Source organism: Littorina saxatilis, linkage group LG15 (genome assembly GCF_037325665.1).
Source record: "Littorina saxatilis isolate snail1 linkage group LG15, US_GU_Lsax_2.0, whole genome shotgun sequence".
In the NCBI taxonomy this organism is placed as follows: domain Eukaryota; kingdom Metazoa; phylum Mollusca; class Gastropoda; order Littorinimorpha; family Littorinidae; genus Littorina; species Littorina saxatilis.
This window is the reverse complement of record NC_090259.1, coordinates 17,037,300-17,057,355: the sequence shown is the minus strand read 5'-3', so window position 1 is coordinate 17,057,355 and position 20,056 is coordinate 17,037,300. Positions and strand designations below refer to the sequence as shown.

Here is a 20,056-nt window from a genome sequence, read left to right as displayed (position 1 = left end):
AAGGTCGATTTCAGACGGTGAGCCGAATCGTCAGTGTACACGGTAAGGCCTGGCGCTCACATATGTAACTTCAACACGTCAGTGTTCAACAGGACAGACGACGCACTGCAGATTATCCCAGCCCGCTACACGTACGTTGCGTGAAAGGAAAACAGGCCAAGTACTCGTCATAATCCCTATCGCATCTTGAACACACGGCCAGTTACACGGTACTGGCCGTGTGTTCAAGATGTCCCTATCGCAGCATCACTATATGCAGTGCGTCGTCTAGCTGTGCTGCTGAAACTGCGCAGGTATATTCTGCCCTTAAAGGACTACAAGCCTTGCAGGGGAAACTGACAACCTGCAGACAAACAAGCTTAAGCAGCATATGATCAAGAGTACAATACGGAACATTGTCTGTTTGTTTAAAATGGGAATAGAAACTGATACAGTGGAACCCCCCTTTTAAGACACCCCCCCCCCCCCCCCCCGTAAGTTAACTGAGGTGCACTGTACAGGTCACAGCATTGCTGAAGCAACGATTTATCTTTGTGTCGTAGATTACAATATAAACAGTCAAAACTGAGCTTTACACAACTATATATCTTGTATTGGTGAGTACAGTATTCCTTTGTTTTTTTAACTATATATCTCACAGATGACTACACATACCTGTAGAGTTGCCAGCCAAACGAAATTGTATCCGGTTCGAGTCGTCAGTTCGTATCTCCCGCCAAAACGTCAGTAATGAACATTTCCCGTGATAACGTTCTGGGGCTAAAGGCTGTGTGCGGTATGCCAAAATTGAAACACATACCATCTTTTACATATTTTTTTTAACGTAATCAAGCACAATGTCTGCTGCAGCACAGCTCGTCTCGGCAAAAATAAAAACTTGGTCAACATAGGTGGGGTAGAAAGTGTTAAGACAAGAATTTCTCAGAGTTTTGGAGGTCATAATAAGGCCGGAGGGGGGGGGGGGGGTCACACTGTAAACATCTTGGCATTGTGTGGCACTTTGTGATGTTTGCTGGTTGGGGCCCCGGTGAAGCGGCGGCACTATACAGGTTTGAATCCGAAAACGGGCCATCTTTATGTAATGACTCAGTGACAGAATACATGTCCCAACCCCATGTCACCGCCGTGGCATGTCAAAGACCTCGGTCATTCTGCCAGAAGTGCAGGTGGCTGCATGGTCACCCTACCACCCGAAACACGCGCACACCAAAGTAGAGTGACTTGCGCCGGTTTCAGTGATACAGCTTTACATTGGAAGGAAGCGACCCGAATTTCCCAGCAATGGGAAAATAAAGTTTGAAAATGTATGAATGTTAATATCAAGTCGAACGCTCCCCCCCCCCCTCCCCCCCTCCCCCCCTCCCAATTGAAACTGTTAAAACAATTTCAGCAAATCAGGTTTTAAAACTGAGCGAGGGAGTCTTAAAATGCAGGTAAGTTTACAGAGGTTATCAGTGAAAATAAAGTCTGAAAAAGAGAGAGAAAATACTTGTACACAGATCAGTATTGGACTAGTAGAAACCGACCTAACGCATACTCGCAAGAGCTTTTGTGATGTAATTAACTTTAGTAGAGGAACGGTGATATAACCAAAAGGGCAACATGGGCTTTATTCTGTACTGTGACTGATTAATTTTAGGACTCTTATCTATATCTATATACGCTTGTGTCTGTCTGTCTGTCTGTCTGTGTGTTCGCGATTCACGGCCAAAGTTCTCGATGGATCTGCTTCAAATTTGGTGGGCATATTCAGGTAGACCCCGGACACAATCGTGGAAAATTTTGAACATGTGCGTGCTCTCAGCGCGCAGCGCTGAACCGATTTTGGTTTGTCTGTACCGCATCCATTCCCAGTAACTCTTCCTTATCTTCTCCAGTGTTTTGCGCGTTTATCTCCCTTCCTTCGTACGGTGCGCCGGCAAAGCGGGTATTCATCTAGTTCCAAATATAAAGAAAGTGACTTTTAAACGTTTTTCACCATTTTAAAGCACAGTTTCAACCAAACACAACAAAGCTATATATTTTCGGATGCTGGAGGTAATAATTAAGGCATACAATTATTTGACTTTTTGGGGGCAGTTTCGAATTTTTCAAAAAGTGAGAAAAAAATGTGGTCAATTTTTAATGAACATGTCATAAACAGATACTTGCTGAAATGCAATCCCATAGTCTGGACCAGGTCAAAGATTGAGTGACAAAAAATTCAACTGAGAAAATTGATGAAAAAAATGGGGCCGTGACAGTGCGGCGTCAACTTTTAACACTGAAACGGACAAATATAAGAGAGGGCCCCAAAGGGTTTAAAATCGTGATCGTGATTGGTGTTTTTTGACCTTTCTGTGACCGTGATTGCCGAAATTTCCATTTCTGTGATCGTGATGGGACTTTGCCCGTGATCCGTGATGACAAAAAAATCAAGTCTCGTGATCGTGATCGTCATTTGTTTTCGTGATCGTGATGGGCATTATTGCAAAGCATTTTATTTTCAACGTACATTTGTCACAGAGTATCACTCTATGGTCCTCTATTCGTCAAGGTGTTTGTGATCGTGAAAACAAAAATCAAGGTAACTGTGATCGTGAACGCTAAAATTCCCCTTCCCGTGATCGTGATGATACCCCCCCTTTGGGGCCCTCATAAGACGTCATAAAACAGCCCTAACAGAAATCGGAGGATACCAACCCAAGCATATGCTCAGTCTCAAAATAATTTATTATGTACATCAATTTTCATAAAAATCCGTTCGGTGGTTTTGAGATCATTATTATCCTTATTACAACAACAACAACAACAACAACAACAACAACAACTACTACTACTACTACTACTACTACTACTACTACTACTACTACTACTACTACTACTACTACTACTACTACTACTACTACTACTACTACTACTACAACGACAACTACAACAACAACAACAACAACAACACCACAACCAAACAACATTGACAACGCCAAAACTGACGCATGTTCTCTATTATAAGCGCATTAATTTTTCTCCTGTCTTCAAGTTATCTGCATAGATCAGTGCGGGTGCCGTATTAAAGGGAAATAACCAATTTGTTGTCGTGATCCAAGGGCGTATAATCCACCTGTTCTGGGACTCCAAATCGACTATTCGCCAGGTGCATACTCTTTAGGAATTTGAGTGCGTATATGTCCGTTTCTCTGTTGTTGTTTGGATGAGTAAAATTTCAGCTTTTGTTCTTTTTTCGTATTTATCATATTTTGTGAGGGGATATTGTGGGTTTTCCGGTCCTGATTATATATGAACACTTTACCGGAAGTGATCAAACCTGTGGAGAAGTTCATCAGTTTTCGTTGATCCTCTCCCTCAAAATCACCTCTTCAAAAATGTTACCTTCGACATACGCTTGCTGAAGATCATGTGATAAAGACGTACGTATTTGTGTTTTAATTACATATGTTGAATCAAGGAATGTGTGTATAAGACGTGCGAACAACACCAAATAAAGCAGCGCTTGAAACTGGCGAATGTGTTCGTCTGCTGTTTTTATGGAACAGACAAATTACACATCTTAGGTCGTCTCTAAGTCAAAGTGTTGAATACTTTTTTATGGGCCAAGAATATATTCATAGTAATGAAGATACATAGTATTGATGTAATCGCCGTTATCTTGCCAACTTGATAAAAGAGTTTGTTATTGGTGGTAAAAATATCCATCCAGTGATCCACGGTGTCAGGCTGCTCCTGGTACTGAAATTAAGAAAATGTAAGCAGCCTTTATTATTTTTGGGGCTTCGACAGTTAACAAACTAGTGTCTCTATAGTTGATCAATTCATTCTTTGGTAGTCGAGATCCACTGGCAAATAGTCTTTAATGCTTATGATTCGCAATATTCATGTTGTCAATTAAAAAACATGCATAAACTTCCCATACACAGACAAAAATTAATCACCTGGATTAAAAATATATATGTACAGGTTGAATTGTCTTGGCAAGACCTCCTGTATTTCAAAATGATTAACTGGTCGACAGGCCATGGGCAAGAACAATGCGTCATAAATGTCAAATAAAAAATAAATAAAATTTATAAATTTGATAATACATATATGATATAACCAATTACCATTCTTGTTTTTTGATTCAGGTCAAACAAGTGTATATACCGAAGACCGAGGCTTAAAAACAGAGTAGACCTGAGAAAGAAATTCACAAAAGATATATATCATAATTCATATATGACATGTGAATCACATTCTTTGTAATTTAGCCATTCAACCTGCACATCTTTCAACTTATAGCTGCAATTATGATTAGTAATAATTCCTGCATAAAATAGTCATCAATACGTTCTGTTAAATCAGCATGCACTTCCTAAGTTTACACAAAATGCCTGCACTTGTTAGTAGAGGTTTCTTCCCTTTCTTTTCCAGACCTGAAGCTTCAACCTGATCTTCAGACTTCACATTGAGGGTTTTGACAAACTTTTGATGCACGCATTTCCTAAGAAACTTGACATTCAAGATGAATCGCTTTGAGCCTGGAAACGCCATAGAGAGGCCGCCGTCTCCAGCCCGCCTTGGTTACACGTCTGACAAACACCCTCGCCACACACTGGAGGCCATCAATGTTTTGAGAAAACACCGAGAACTCTGTGATGTAGTTCTTATTGTGGGGCAGAAGAAAATCTTCGCCCATCGTGTGATCCTGTCAGCTTGCAGTCCTTACTTCCATGCTATGTTTACTGGAGAACTGGCCGAAAGTCGGCAGACAGAGGTGACGATTAGAGACATTGACGAAACAGCCATGGAACTCTTGATAGACTTTTGCTACACCTCGAACATCACAGTGGAAGAAAGTAATGTTCAGACTCTGTTGCCCGCAGCATGTTTGTTGCATTTAGCAGAAATCCAAGATGTCTGCTGCGAGTTTTTGAAACGGCAGCTGGACCCCTCTAACTGTCTTGGGATCAGAGCGTTTGCTGACACCCACGCCTGCAGGGATTTGTTGCGCATCGCTGACAAGTTCACACAACACAACTTTCAGGAGGTAAGGCAGTGTCAAGTTATTGCTACATGTCAAATTCAATTTTCAAATGGAAAGAATGGATTAAACTTTTAAAGAGACTTCTGGCGGTGGCAGCAGCAATCTGTATTTACACTTTTCAACCACTGTATAAAGCTCGTCCTGTTTATTTTTATATTTATATTTTTTAACACTAATGAAAAGTTTCAATGTTACCAACTTCATCAGGCTAATTAATTTCAAATACCACCAAGAAGAAAATTACAGTATCAACAAGTTAGTCATGCCAGTTGTGAGTGAGTTTGATAAAATGATCGAGTTAAAACTTCAGAAATCAATATTAGAATATGCTTGTCGGTTGTGCGCCTATTTTGGCAGGTGTCTGTGACTGATTCTTGTGAGAGTTTGTGGGAGCTATTCTTCCTGCCGTTAAGATGGTAGTAGTTCACAAAACACATATATTCACGCTGATGAACTTTACCTCATCAGGTGATGGAGAGCGAAGAGTTCATGCTGCTGCCAGTGAACCAGCTGGTGGACATAATTTCTAGCGACGAGCTGAACGTGCGCAGTGAGGAGCAGGTGTACCAGGCGGTCATGGGGTGGATCAAGTACAACATACAGGAGCGGCGACAACACTTACCCACAGTATGTTTGTGTGAGCTAGTTGCATGTGTGGAAGGGAGAACTGAGAGAGAGTGTGAGACTGGGATAGTGTGTGTGAGTGAGTGCGAGAGCATTTAGGGAAAATATAGCCTATACAGTAACTGCATGCACATGGTCAGTGGGGGACAGAGACAAGAGATAGTGTGTGAATGTGTGTTTGTGAGCATGTTCGGGAAAGAGAGACCATATCTGCACATGGGCAGTGGGGAAGAGAGATAAGCGATAGTGTGTGTGTTTTTGTGAGTATGTTAGGAAAAGATAGACTATAATTTAACTGCACATGAACTTACTTGCAGAGTATTTTGCAAACGGTGCTAGAGAGAAATCTCAAAACCATAGGTTATCTCCTCTGAGATGTTTTAGCATAACAACTTCTCAAGTCAAGCATTCTTACGTGTTTCTTGCTGTAAATGTAATTAATAAATGAAGCTGCAGACTTTAAAAAGCCAGCAAGTGAATTGAGTCCTTTCAAGAAACGAGGGTGGGGAGGTGAAGGTGAGGGTACAGTGTGTTCGTGGATGACATAATTATGTTCTCTCTACCATAAGAAAACTGTGCAACCCAAGCGTTTTAGGTTTAAGGTTTGAATTTTCTTTTTTTCCTTATTCAGGTTCTGCAACATGTGCGACTTCCACTCATGAGCCCGAAGTTTTTGGTTGGAACGGTTGGAGCGGACCTGCTTATCAAGAGCGACGAAGCCTGCCGAGACCTGGTGGACGAAGCCAAGAACTACCTCCTCCTGCCCCAAGAAAGACCACTCATGCAAGGACCACGGACACGATCACGGAAACCCATCAAATGCGGAGAAGTTTTGTTTGCAGGTCAGTTCAGCAAAAGTGTGTGTGTATGGAAGGTAGACTGCATGTGTCCGTGTACGTGTAACAGAGAGTCTGAGAGAAACTGAAACTGAACTTTATTACAAAAGGATCTTCCTACCTGTTCCGTGTACAGGGGGGGGGGGGGGGGGGGGGGGTAAATGGTGTTTTATGATGGGCTGTGCACAGAACACCAGTCTCATTGTTAATGACGACTAAAGTTCGAAAGCCATCCCAGTTTAACATGTTTGAATGATGCTTTGTTGCATTGATTGTGAGTATTGCATTCTGCTGTACAAATTGTATTCCAAATTATCTTATTTTCAATTTCATGTTTATTTCCTTGTGAAAGCCGTGTTGATAGTGTAGTAAAAATGATGTCTGGCCAGTGACTTAACTATGTTGAATCACTAATCTGATTGTTCGGCTAAAAATGGTGGCTTTCAGCACCCTGTCCGGGCGGGGATGTAGCTCAGTCGGTAGCGCGTTGGATTTGTATCCAGTTGGCCGCTGTCAGCGTGAGTTCGTCCCCACGTTCGGCGAGAGATTTATTTCTCAGAGTCAACTTTGTGTGCAGACTCTCCTCGGTGTCCGAACACCCCCGAGTGTACACGCAACAAGCACAAGACCAAGCGCGCACGAAAAAGATCCTGTAATCCATGTCAGAGTTCGGTGGGTTATAGAAACACGAAAATACCCAGCATGGTTCCTCCGAAAACGGCATATGGCTGCCTAAATGGCGGGGTAAAAAACGGTCATACACGTAAAATTCCACTCGTGCAAAAAACACGAGTGTACATGGGAGTTTCAGCCCACGAGCGCAGAAGAAGCACCCTGTCCTGTATACAGTGGAACTCCCCTTTTAAGACTCTCCATTTTAAGACTCCCTCTCTTTTAACCCTTTCGCTGCCAGTAAAAAAATAATTAAGTGCATACCCAGTGCCAGGATATATTGAGGTTGGAACGGTAATAATTTAAAAAAAATTCTAGCACACAATCTATTTAAGTTAGCTTAGTACATATGTTAAATGTTGTTTTTTTGGAAAATGAATGAGGATTTTGAATCTGGATTCAAACTGCATCTACTGTGAATAGTATTGTTTCATTAGTTACCTGTGATTGATAATTAGAAATCTGTTGGTTCTGCATTTTCTACCTGCGAGTCGGACTGCACGGCGTCAGGTTCCTGAAGTCGCTCGAGTAACTGCCGCATATCAACATCGTACTCACTGTCACAATCATCCTCGTGCTCTAAAGAATCATCTGACTGCAAATCAATATCAGAACTAGTTCCCTCATCTTCCATAATCAGCTGCAGAGCTTGCAAAGTGGTGTACGTTGTCTGTGTAGAACCACATGGCTGCAGTTGGGAAACTCCTCTCTGAGCAGCAAATCAGCAATCGGAAAAAAACGGCTTTCCCTATGACGTACCACGCAATGCCTTCTAAATTTAACCATCCCAACAGTTTCCGCTAACCGTTTGAAGATAGCTTACTACTTTTGATCCAGATACGGATGCAGGAAAAGTCGGAATAAAGCGAGGACATCAGTGGACGTCCTATAGGCACTGGGGATGCACTTTACGTAGGACGTCAGCTGACGTCTTACAGGCAGGGAAGAGGTTAAGACCGTGATTTCTCAGATATATTCTGTTCATTACTAGTCGTCAGTAAATCTACCCCCGTTTTCCTCCTTTTTAAGACCTGGTTTTCTCAGGTTTTTTGAGGTCTTAAAAGGGGGGTTCCAATATACTGTTGCAGGTTTATGATTTGATTTGAGTTCTAAAGCTATTTAATAAGAAGGAAATTAATTTTTCTTTTTTCATCACAGTTGGAGGCTGGTGCAGCGGTGATGCCATATCCAGCGTAGAGAAATACGACCCACAGACCAACGAATGGAGACTGGTCGCTCCGATGAGCAAACGGCGCTGTGGAGTAGGGGTAGCTGTACTGAACGACCTTCTCTATGCCGTCGGGGGTCACGATGGACAGTCCTACTTGAACAGCATAGAAAGGTATGTCTTGGCTTGTATGTGTATCTGTTGGTTTTGTTGGGGATGTGGTCAGAGTGGTTGTGAACGTATTGTTTCCTTGTGTGTCTTAAAATGTGTGTGTATTTTCAAGTACTGTGTTTGTGAGGTTTCATTACAAATGTTCTGTCTGATGAAAATTGTTTTGCTCTCTTGAAATGTCCACTGCCCCTTGCACATCTTTTGTCTTCTACAGGTGTATTTGCAAGTTTTGTATCGATGAGCCAGGGTTCGTACAGAGTCCTTGAACCCTGGAAAACTCCTTGAAAATTGGAAAACCTTTTCCAGGCCTTGAAAAGTGCTTGAAAATAGAGTTTTGTTAAATAGTCATTGAAAAGTACTTGATTTTTCCAAATTGTTGCCTATACATTTCGTCAGCAGCTTGTCTTATTTAAAAAAAAATGCAACACCCTTTTTTTCCGTCAAATACAGTACACACATTTTGGGAGAATAAAAGATCGAGTGAAAACGAAAGCAGACGAACTAAACTATTACCAGTTACCCGTAGTTGCTTCCCTTCCTGGAGGTTGGCAAGGGAAACAACTACGGAATGACTAATAGTTTGCAGACTTGAAAAACTGAAGGTAAGCTTGGTGCTTTGCATTAATTTGGGGAAAATCATGTCCTTGAAAAGCATTTATTCGGTCCTGGAAATGTCCTTGAAAACTCATTGAATTGTGTCAGCTCTGCCCTGCAGGAACCCTGATGAGCTGTCTTGGTGTGCATCTAAACATCTCCCCATCTCCAACCCCCATACAAACTTTGAAGAGCTGTGCAGTGTTTCTCCTTACTGAATAATTTCATGATAAGAAATGAAAAAAAACAGCACCCAAGTGTTATGTTGCTGATTTGAAGTTGACAGACATTTTTATCTGTTTTGAATCCGCATTGTTTTATAGTCATAATATGTGTATTTTTATTTAGTGATTTCGGTGTCATTGCATTGAAACTTTTGTTCTTGATAATCGAATTAGCATTTCCCCCGAAATGGGTGTACGCTGCCTGAATGGCAGGGTAAAAACGGTCCTACACATAAAAATCCACTTGTGCAAAAACATAACTGAACATGGGAGTTTAAGCCCATGAATGAAGAAGAAGAAATGAAGAACTAGCATTAACGTTTTGTCATGTCTTCATTTAGGTATGACCCTCACACCAACCAGTGGAGCAGCGATGTGGCTCCGACCAGCTCCTGTAGAACCAGCGTGGGGGTGGCGGTGCTCGGCGATTTTCTCTACGCTGTGGGTGGCCAGGATGGCGTCTCTTGTCTCAACTATGTAGAGAGGTCAGTGGATATCTCTGTGCTGACTTCTTCTCCTTCTTCTCGTTGCCCCTTCTAGACATTCACTCCTGTGGCACGCAATAATGCCGCCGTCTTCTTTAGGGCCACCAGGTCGCCAAACAGCTTCTCCCACAGGGGGGGGGGGGGGGGGGGGGTCCCATCCGGCCAGGCTGTGCTTCTTTTTTCCTCCTGCAGCCAACTGATCGTAGTGATTTTATGTTCTCCAAATGTGTGTGTTAATCTTCAGAAAGAATGGTGTTTTGTATCAAAGAAATTATTAAGAAAAAATTAAAGGGAAGGTGTAAGTCTAGCAACAAAAAAAATATGCTTACCCAGCCGTGCCTTATTGAAATCAGGCTTGGTGTTAGGAAGGAACTTCCTTTGCTCAGACATATGGTTTTTAACTCGAGTTTTACCCAAAATTGAAAAGAAAGGCGGAGGTTTGATGTTAAGGCCAAAAAAAAAAATTAGTCTGTTTACGGTATCCCGACCGACCCTATTTTTTCGCGCGACCCTACACTTTTTTTGGCATTGGGGGGGGGGGGGGGGGGGGGGAGGGTGGTGGAAGTCTTTGTTTTTTGGCAAAATAACTTAAAAATATGTTTTTTGGGAGAGAAAAAAAATTTAAAAAAAATCCCGACCTACCGACCCTATTTTTTTTGCCTATGTTACCGTAAACAGACATATTTTTTTTTGCCTAACAAAGACTGTAAGGTCGACATAGTTGTGAATGTTCTATACAAACCTTTCTTAGGTGTTTTGTTCTTGATTTTGGAACGCTAATGGTTTATCTGTTTCAACTTCCATGTGTGTGCAGGTATGATCCTCAGAACAACAAATGGGGGAAGGTGGCCTCCATGAGTACCAGACGCCTGGGGGTGGGGGTAGCAGTGCTGCAAGGTTACCTGTATGCTGTGGGGGGTAGCGATGGCACCTGTCCCCTCAACACCGGTAAGCATCTGTTTGTGTGTTGTGCTGCTGGTACAGTGAAACCTGTCTGGAACCACCATCCAAGGGATTGACCAAAAGTGGTTGCTAGAGATAGGTGGTGACTATGAAAAGGTGAATAATATAGGGGAAAAAACTTGTTGGGAGTTCGTTTGGGGGGGTTTCTGTGGTGGTTAACAAGGGATGGTCGTCATAACAGGTTTGACAGTAGTGGAAAGGGAGTTTGATTTGCATTTGGTTTAAACATTGGTTTATTCAGCAATTCATTGGTACATTACATGATGAACATATTAGAATCAACAAGCTATGAGCTTTTAGTGGTGATCCAAAGGAGAGAAGAAAACTACAAATGATGATATCTTGCGACTTTTGATACATTGCTCTTTAAAAAAAATAATTAAAAAAATTTAAAAAAACGGCATAAACACACACTTGAGCAAAGATTAGAAAGGATAAGACATTTGCATTTATTTTTGTTTGTTTTATTGTTAAGTTTCTGAAAGAATTAAATCAAGAGTTGATAATGCATTGACTGCTGGTGGTTTTATGGGGCGGGGATATAGCTCAGTTGGTAGCGCGCTGGATTTGTATTCAGTTGGCCGCTGTCAGCGTGAGTTCGATCCCAGGTTCGGCGGAAATTTATTTCACAGAGTCAACTTTGTGTGCAGACTCTCTTCGGTGTCCGAACCTCCTCCCGTGTACACTACATTGGGTGTGCACGTTAAAGATCCCACGATTGACAAAAGGGTCTTTCCTGGCAAAATTGCTTAGGCACAGTTAATAATTGTCTACCTATACCCATGTGACTTGGAATAATAGGCCGTGAAAGGTAAATATGCGCCGAAATGGCTGCAATCTACTGGCCGTATAAAATTTCATTTAATCACATATTCTTACTCCAATTCTTATGAATGCATTGACTTTAGTCCCACATGCTAGATGTCGAAAAACCTCTCAAATTACCTGCCCTTAGTAGGGTGGTAACCAAGCTAAAAGCGACGCCATAGCCGTTGCTATGGCCTGACCTTGCTCGGTTACCCATAACACCCTGCGCACCACGTGAGCGCTAGCATCCGTCATGTGCATTCTCGACTTTCGACAACACACGGTGGACGTGTCCGAATTTCGCTCTCACTTTTGGCCTTCACATGCCTGCTCGTCCGTGAGACTAGCCGGTTCTTGGGGGTCTACCTGTCCGTCTACCTTTTGGTGAGATCTTTCCTTTTTACTTTTGGAATGTAAATGTTGATAGCTTTGTTTTGAACACGCACGCAGATAATTTTGTTCTGGGTGACTGTTTTCGCCGGTCTTAAAATGGCCGACAACAAAGCTAAACTGAGTGCGAGACTGGAAGGCGACAAGGCTCTTAGCCCAGTTAAGAAAGCTAAAGCTAAGGGTAAAGCCAAGAGCGTTGATTTGCCTATTATGCGGGTAGAAGACCCGTCAAATAGCACTTCGTTTGATGTTCCTATCCCTCCGAGGACGGGTTCCGTTCGCTCACAGCTCGCGTCCCCTGATGGGGGTGAGGAGCCGGGGCCTTCAGCCCTGGGCTCGTTAAAGTCCGAATTGTTTGATTTTATCTCTCAACAGTTTGCGTCTCGCTCTGGGGTCCCTCCTCTGCCTCCGGCGGTAGGGGATCCTTCCTCCCTGGCTCGGCTGGGGTCGTCGTCGTCGTCGACTCCGGCGACTCCTGCGGATGGGGGGGGGTGGCCGGCCGGCCATTTTCTCTGCGCACTTGCTTGGTGCACCTGACCAGTTCGGGCCTTCCCTCTCTGCCTCTGGTAGTGCTGCGGTTGCGCTCGAACACTCTCTCCGTAAGGAGAGGGGGTCTGCTTCCTCTCTTTCTCTTCCCGCTCAGCTTGCTTTTAGCAACACTGCAGTGGGAAGTCAGCTCTCTCCCCTTGTGGGAGAGGGAGAGAGGGGGTATGGTAAGTCACAGCCTGGGCTTGGTCCCACCTTGCCCCACTGGGGGCAGGGGGCTGTGTCAGCTTCTCACTCTTTCCCACCCACTGGGCGGGACTGGGTGGGGGCTGGTGTAGCGGCTCACCCTTTCTCGCCCGCCGGGCATGATCGGGTGTCCGCTGCTGGACTGGCGTCTCAGTCAGTGCCGCTACTGTCCACTGCTAGCAGCCGCCCCTCTCCCCAGCAGGGGTGGTGGGGCGGTGGGGCAACGGGACTACAGCAGGTTGACGGGTGGGGGCGGCCTTTCACGGTCTCGCCTCTCACAGGGTTCGCTTGCTACAGCTACGAGCCAACTCCCACCGCATGCAGCGGGCGGGGTAGCTCAAACTGGCCAGACCGGTTTTGACTGTTGGGGCCAAGCGCCCGGTCAGCGGTCTACCGTCAATGGGCCTGGCGCGGCTTTGTTGGGTGGCCCCCTCCCCCCGCCTTCTTGGCGGGCCTCTGTGCCTACTGTCTACCCTTCTACCCCAGTGGGGCAGGGGGGGGGATGGTGGGTGGCAAGCGGGATCGGGTCACGCTTTTGTTGCTCCTGTCTCCCCTCCTGTGTACAGTGATACTGTACAGGCTGGGGATTCGGATTCTTCTGTGGAAGATGAGGAGTGTGTAGTCTTGCCTTTTGGTTTTAGGCAAGCCATGAGAAGAGCGGCTTGTGTGGCAGCTCGTTACTTTCCGGAGGGGGTGGTGGATTCAGGACAGGATGTCTCTTTTCCACCATCCGCGGCGAATGATTTTCGGCCTTCGCAGGAGAGTTCACAATCGTTTCGTTTTGTGGAATCGCCTGCCGTGGCTTATCACATGTCGCAACTTTTGGCTCGACCGGCCCCTCAGGGCAGCGGTCTGTCGCCAACTCCTTTCCCTTTGTTGCATGCTCATGATACAGCGCCTGCCTCAGCCGATCCATGGCTAGCGTCAAACGCGCAGGCCACTGCTTTTTCGCCGTTAGTGCAGAAAAAGCTGGACTGGAATGTGAAGTCAAGGAACTTTGTTCAGACTTTTGCTTTGCCGAGGGCAACTTTGCCAATTCCGCCGGAGTTGCTTGCCTTGTTGCCAAAGCAACCTTCTGCTAAGGAAGGGGTCTCGTTCTCGGACGCTTCTCTCTCTTCTCTGGAGGAGATTGGGCGTCTTGATCTGGAATTGGCTTCTATGGCAGAGTCTTTGCTTCGAGCTCTTACTCGAGCTGTGGCTGGCTCTTTGGAGCCGTTTAGACTCAGGGAAGACGCCTCAGCCATCTCCATACTGCTTGCTGCTTTGGGGATGGTGAATTCTGAGAGGATGAGCATTTCAGCGAGGCTGTATGCTCATGCTGTCTTTTCACGGCGTGATTTGCTGCTTTCTCAAGCAGGTTTTTCCCAGCAGTCCACTGTGGACTCGCTTCGTTCCTCGCCTTTTGTTGAGGGCTCTCTCCTGGGTAGAGTAGCCCTGGATGCAAGGCAGCGGGAAGTTCAGGAGGCTAAAGACAGACATCTCGTTGGGATTTCGTTTAAAATCCCAAAGAAACCTCAGTCTTCTTCTAAGCCTATCTGGAACAAGAAGCAGCACAACGCCTCTCGTCCTAAGGAACAGGGAGATAAGGGCGCACCAGCAAAGGGTGCTCCTTATCCTAAGAAACCCTCGTTCGGGAAGGGGAGGGGTGGGGCTCGAAAGCCCTCCCCCCAATGAGGCTCTCCCGATCACATCACCCCTGTTCCCCCCACTGTTGTGGTGGCGGGGGGCCCCACCAGGGCCATTTCCATGTGGCAGGCGTTAGTGCACAGCCAATGGATTTTGCGGGTGGTGCGATCGGGATTCCGGCTGTTGTGGGAGGGGGAAAAGGCTCCCTTGACCAGGGTTCCTCCTCCCTTTCGTTTTCCGGCCAGCCTAGAGGCCAGAGCGGCCATAGAGACAGAGATCACGTCTCTTTTGGCCAAAGAGGCTATAGAGGAGATTGTGGATCACTCCTCGCCGGGGTTTTACGGACGCCTGTTTGTTGTGCCCAAGGCGTCAGGCCGCTGGAGGCCTGTTCTCGATCTTTCGGTCTTGAACAAGTTTCTGCGGAAGATCAAGTTTCGTATGGAAACGCCAGCTTCGGTCAGGGAGGCCCTACGCCGGGGAGATTGGGTGACTTCGGTGGATTTGACGGACGCCTACTTTCATATCCTTATGTATCAAGTGGACAGAAAGTGGCTCCGGTTCCGCTGGGGTCATCGGATCTTTCAATTCAGGGCTCTGCCCTTCGGGCTGTCCCTGGCCCCGTGGGTTTTCACTTTGGTGATCAGACAGTTGGCCGCGCTGATCAGGCAAAGAGGTATTCGTCTACGGACGTACCTCGACGACTGGTTGATTCTGAGTCAGAGTCAATCAGTGTGCCTCTTGAACACTCAGGTAGTGTTGAACCGGGCTCTGAGCCTGGGGTTCTCTGTGAACCAAGCGAAGTCGGAATTGACTCCCTCGCAGAGGTTTGTTTACCTCGGTATGGCGTTCGACACGGTCGCTTGGACGGTCCGGCCTACGCAGGAGAGGATTCAGAAGCTTCATGCTCTCATTTCGGCCGTGGCTGGCAGCCAGCAGGCTTCGGTGAGGGTCCTTACCTCGATTCTGGGCCAAATGGAATCTATGGCAACTCTGGTTCCCTTAGGGAGGGTGTACAAGAGGCCTTTCCAGGCTGCGCTCAGCTCTCTCTGGGAGCCGGCTTCGCAGGATTGGGACAAAATCGTCTCCACGCAGGGATGGTTCAGTCACGCGACGGCTCGGTGGCTGGACCTAGACTGGATCTCTCAGGGGGTCCCCATCTCTCTGCCCCCTCCGGACATAGACCTGTTTACGGATGCGTCTATGGCCGGGTGGGGGGCCCACATCGGGGGCCAGGCGGCCTCCGGTCTTTGGACTCAGGCCCAGCGTCTTTGGCATATCAATCGCCTGGAGTTGGAGGCTGTTTCCCTCGGTTTGCTTGCGTTTCTCCCTCTGGTGGGCGGCAGACATGTCCGGTTGCACACGGACAATACCACTGTCGCTGCCTACATCAACAAGCAGGGAGGAGCTCGGTCGTTTTCCCTGTCAGACAGGGCGTGCGAGGTTCTGGTGTGGTGCCACTCGCATCGGATCATGATCTCAGCAGAGTTCCTGCCGGGCAAGCTCAACGCTCTGGCGGATGCGCTCAGCAGGTCCTCTCAGGTGTTGCACACCGAATGGACGATCACTCACGGGGCGCTCCAACGCCTGTGGGCACAGGTGGAGAAGCCCATGATCGATCTATTTGCAACGAGATTTTCAAAGAGACTTCCCATTTTCGTGTCTCCCTTTCCGGACACGGAAGCTTGGGCAAGCAATGCGTTGGAGATCTCATGGAGCGGCCTTCAGGCCTACGCATATCCTCCCTTTCCTCTACTCAGCAGAGTGGTGAGGAAGGCCGAGCTGGATCGTCCGGAGCTCCTGCTGCTGGTAGCCCCCTGGTGGCCTTCCCAGCAGTGGTTTCCAGATCTGCTGTTGCTGGCAAAAGGGGTTCCGATCCCTCTAAATCTAGTGCGGGGAGAGCTCGTTCAGCCAAGAACAGGCATCCCGCACAGAGACCCGCAGGCCCTGCGCCTACACGTTTGGAGACTGTGAGGTCGGAACTGCGGAAATCTGGCGCTTCAGACTCTACGCTGGATTTGGTTTTTAAGGCGCATAGGTCCTCGACTGCGTCTGTGTATGCTTGCCATTGGGCCGCCTGGGCCAAGTGGTGTAGGGAGACGGGGGTCAATGCTGTGGCCCCGCGCTCGTTACAGGTGGCAAATCATCTTTCTTTTTTGTCTGCTCAGGGCAGTTCGGCCTCTGCTTTGAGAGTCCGACGTTCTGCTATATCTGCTACTCTGAGACAGATAGGCAGATTGATTAACGTTAACGGAGTGATTGCTAGTGTGATCAAAGGGGCCGCTCTCCAGGAAGCGCAGAGACGGACCTCTGTCCCGGCATGGGACTTATTTTTGGTTTTAGAATATTTGCGGTCTGCGGCGTTTGAGCCTTTGCAGGCTGCTAGCCTGACTGATTTAACACGCAAGACGGTTTTTCTGCTTCTTCTGGCTACTGCTCGGCGAGGCAGTGAGATACATGCCTTGTCGGGTCTGTCGGAAGACATAGCGTTTGAGCGCGATGGTTCAATGTCGCTTCATTTCCGGCCTGGCTTTCTCGCGAAAAATCAAAAGCCAGGTCAATCCCCGCCCGTGGTCCGAGTCCCCCCGCTTGGGACTATCCTAGCTTCGCACGATCCGGACTTAGCTAACTGTCCAGTTAGGGCCTTGAAGTCTTACTTGGCTCGCACTCAGTTGGTTAGGGCCAAAAGCCAAAAACTTTTGTTCATTTCATTGAACACGAAATATGACAGGGACATATCGAAATTGACCCTTACAAGATGGGTGGCAACCCTCATTAGACGAGCATATGAGTGGTGGCTCTCTCAGGAGAGGGGGGGGCGTTCAGTCCTTCCTCTGACATCAGCTCGAGTACATGAGGCCAGAGCCTGGGCGTCCTCTGTGGCCGTCTTACGTTCAGGGCGATTAAGCGATGTCTTGCAGACAGCTTACTGGAAGTCAGACGATGTCTTCATCAGCTTCTACCTTCGTGACATCTCTTGCACGCGACTGGATGGCTCCAGTGCTTTGCCGGCTTTGGTGGCTGCAGGGCAGGTGCTTGCAAGGACATAAGTAAGTTCCCTCCGCCTTTAGGAGGAATCTGCATTCATAAGAATTGGAGTAAGAATATGTGATTAAATCGAAAATTTTTAATTAAATTTTGATTTAATATAATATACTTACCCAATTCTTATAGTTAATACCCTCCCATCCGTCCCCGCTGGATTATGTCCTTGGGGGTTTGTTTGACTAATAGTCTCGAATGAACATGACGGATGCTAGCGCTCACGTGGTGCGCAGGGTGTTATGGGTAACCGAGCAAGGTCAGGCCATAGCAACGGCTATGGCGTCGCTTTTAGCTTGGTTACCACCCTACTAAGGGCAGGTAATTTGAGAGGTTTTTCGACATCTAGCATGTGGGACTAAAGTCAATGCATTCATAAGAATTGGGTAAGTATATTATATTAAATCAAAATTTAATTAAAAATTTTCGATTTCACACGGCATCACTGCAGAGCGCCTAGAACTGTACCCACGGAATATGCGCGATATAAGACGTACTCATTGATTGATTGATTGATTTCTTTAGCATGATAACTTCCCATTCAAACTTAAAAACATAATTTCTCGTTCTCGCTTACCAGTGGAGCGGTTTGACCCACGAAACAACCGGTGGTCGCCAGTGGCTTCCATGGGAACGCGGCGCAAACACCTGGGAGTGGCTGTCTTCAACAACATGATCTACGCAGTGGGGGGACGGGACGACACCACAGAACTCAGCAGTGCAGAGCGTTTCAATCCACAGACCAATTCCTGGCAGCCTGTGGTTGCTATGACGTCCAGAAGAAGTGGTGTAAGTTTGTGTGTGTGTGTGTGTGTCGGTATGACTGTCTCTGTCTTGTGGTTAAGTGTTTTTAATTGTTACATGATTGGAAAAAGTGGGTAAGTTTTGAACCCCAGCTGGTTTAACATTTTAGGGTGGTTTTAGGAAATTAAAGGGTACAGAGTTGTTGGAATAGAACAAGAACAAAAAGTGAACCTTTATTTGGCAATGTTGTTGTGTTAAACATGAATACAGTGGAACCCCCCTTTTAAGACCTCTAAAAATCTGAGAAAATCAGGTCTTAAAAAGGAGGGAGTCTTAAAATGGGGGTAATTTTACAGAGGTTAAGAACAGAAAGTCTGAGAAAACAAGGTCTTAAAAAGGAGGGAGTCTTAAAATGGGGGTAATTTTACAGAGGTTAAGAACAGAAAGTCTGAAAAAACAAGGTCTTAAAAAGGAGGGGGTCTTAAAAGGGGGGTTCCACTGTAGTTTATACAGTAGATTGGCATCTTGTGCAATGAAAGAGACAGTGTTGTCTTTCTGTCCATCTGTCCGACTCCTCTCCCTGTCATTATGTGTTATTCTCTGTGTACACAGTGTGCATGCATGCACAACTACATTTCTTTTTGGTACACGACATCAACATCACACAGCAACATCAAATAACATCAACCATACAAAACTATGCATCTCCAACAAAGACAAAGAAAAAAAAGAGACAACAACAACATCAAAACGGGAAAACACAATAAAGCATACAATCACACAGCCCATATTCAATACATTTATAAATTATGTAAACGTCTCTTTTTTTATGTTTCTATTTGATAATTTTGTAAAACACTAAGTCGAGTCCTGTTCCCCGTTTAGCTGCTGCAAAATAAACAGACAATGTTTATGTTCGAGTCTAAACTGAGAAACATCTTTAACCTGCCTGCACAACTACTGAAGCATGCACTCATGCATAAGCCTTCAAAATTCTATGCAAAGAATGAAAAAGCTTTATTGACAGACAATACAACTGAATGAAGAAAACAGCCATGCAGCTTTGACATAGGAGTGACACAATCATTGGTGCCTGAACATGTAACACCATACAAACAACGATGAATGAAACAGAAAATTATCTTAAAAAAAAACTACACCAACAACAAAAACCCACCTGATTCATTTCAACGTTTCTTGTGATTTTTCTTTCACAGGTTGGTTTGGCTGTGGTGAACGGTCAGCTCATGGCGATCGGCGGATTTGACGGAACCACATACCTGAAGACTGTAGAAATCTACGACCCAGAGCTCAACTGTTGGCGAATCGTGGGAGGCATGAACTACAGGCGCTTGGGTGGGGGGGTTGGGGTGGTCAAAATGCCACAGAATGATTCGCACCTGTGGTGATGATGATGTGAGAGAGAGTGTGTGTGTGTGAAGAGGGTTGAGATTGTTGAGTGTGTTTGTGTGATAAGGGTTGTAAATAAAGGTGAACATGTGTGATACAACTTTATGATAAGGGCTGTGCACGTGTGTGTGTGTGAGAGAGAGAGAAAGAGAAAATGTGTGTTTGTGTGTGTGTGTGTGTGTGGGGGGGAGGGGGTTCTGTGGACATGCAGATGAACAGACATCAGTACAAAAACACAAACCACTATAGATTTGAAGAAACAATGAAACTGGAGATGGTTTAAGTAAGTGTATAACTGCATCCTACTCCAAGAAGTTCTTAAGTCTGCGTTCTTTTTCTTTCTGGGTTATGTCCCATATGCTAGCTCTTCATTCTTTTTACAAATCTTTTAGAAGCATGTGTTTATTTCCTTGAGTGAAATATACATTACATTTATACCGAGGTGCGAAAGAGCAAATATCAGAAATTTGTAACTTAAAAACAAGTCGCATAAAGCAAAATTAATAAATTTAGTCAAAGTGTTCAAAGCACAGAATGAAACTGAACGCACT

At 45.8% G+C, this 20,056-nt stretch overlaps 1 protein-coding gene across 1 annotated transcript; it reads left to right on the top strand.

Moving 5' to 3' along the window:
• Positions 1–3,290: 3,290 nt before the first annotated feature.
• LOC138948684 (kelch-like protein 20) lies at positions 3,291–19,610 on the top strand. The gene is made up of 9 exons (XM_070320275.1): positions 3,291–3,407; positions 4,408–5,023; positions 5,489–5,647; positions 6,276–6,486; positions 8,311–8,494; positions 9,651–9,794; positions 10,609–10,742; positions 17,932–18,140; positions 19,313–19,610. The coding sequence occupies exons 2-9, from the start codon at positions 4,499–4,501 to the stop codon at positions 19,502–19,504; spliced, it is 1,758 nt and encodes a 585-aa protein (XP_070176376.1). The 5' UTR covers positions 3,291–3,407; positions 4,408–4,498; the 3' UTR covers positions 19,505–19,610.
• Positions 19,611–20,056: the final 446 nt, after the last annotated feature.

What these genes read in the sequence shown, in the direction of transcription:
- LOC138948684 (XM_070320275.1), top strand. Translation starts at nt 4,499, where the DNA reads ATGAATCGCTTTGAGCCTGGAAACGCCATAGAGAGGCCGCCGTCTCCA. An exon ending in CGGAGAAGTTTTGTTTGCAG is followed by an intron (nt 6,487 to 8,310) that starts GTCAGTTCAGCA and finishes TTTTCATCACAG; the next exon opens with TTGGAGGCTGGTGCAGCGGT. An exon ending in TGACGTCCAGAAGAAGTGGT is followed by an intron (nt 18,141 to 19,312) that starts GTAAGTTTGTGT and finishes TTTCTTTCACAG; the next exon opens with GTTGGTTTGGCTGTGGTGAA.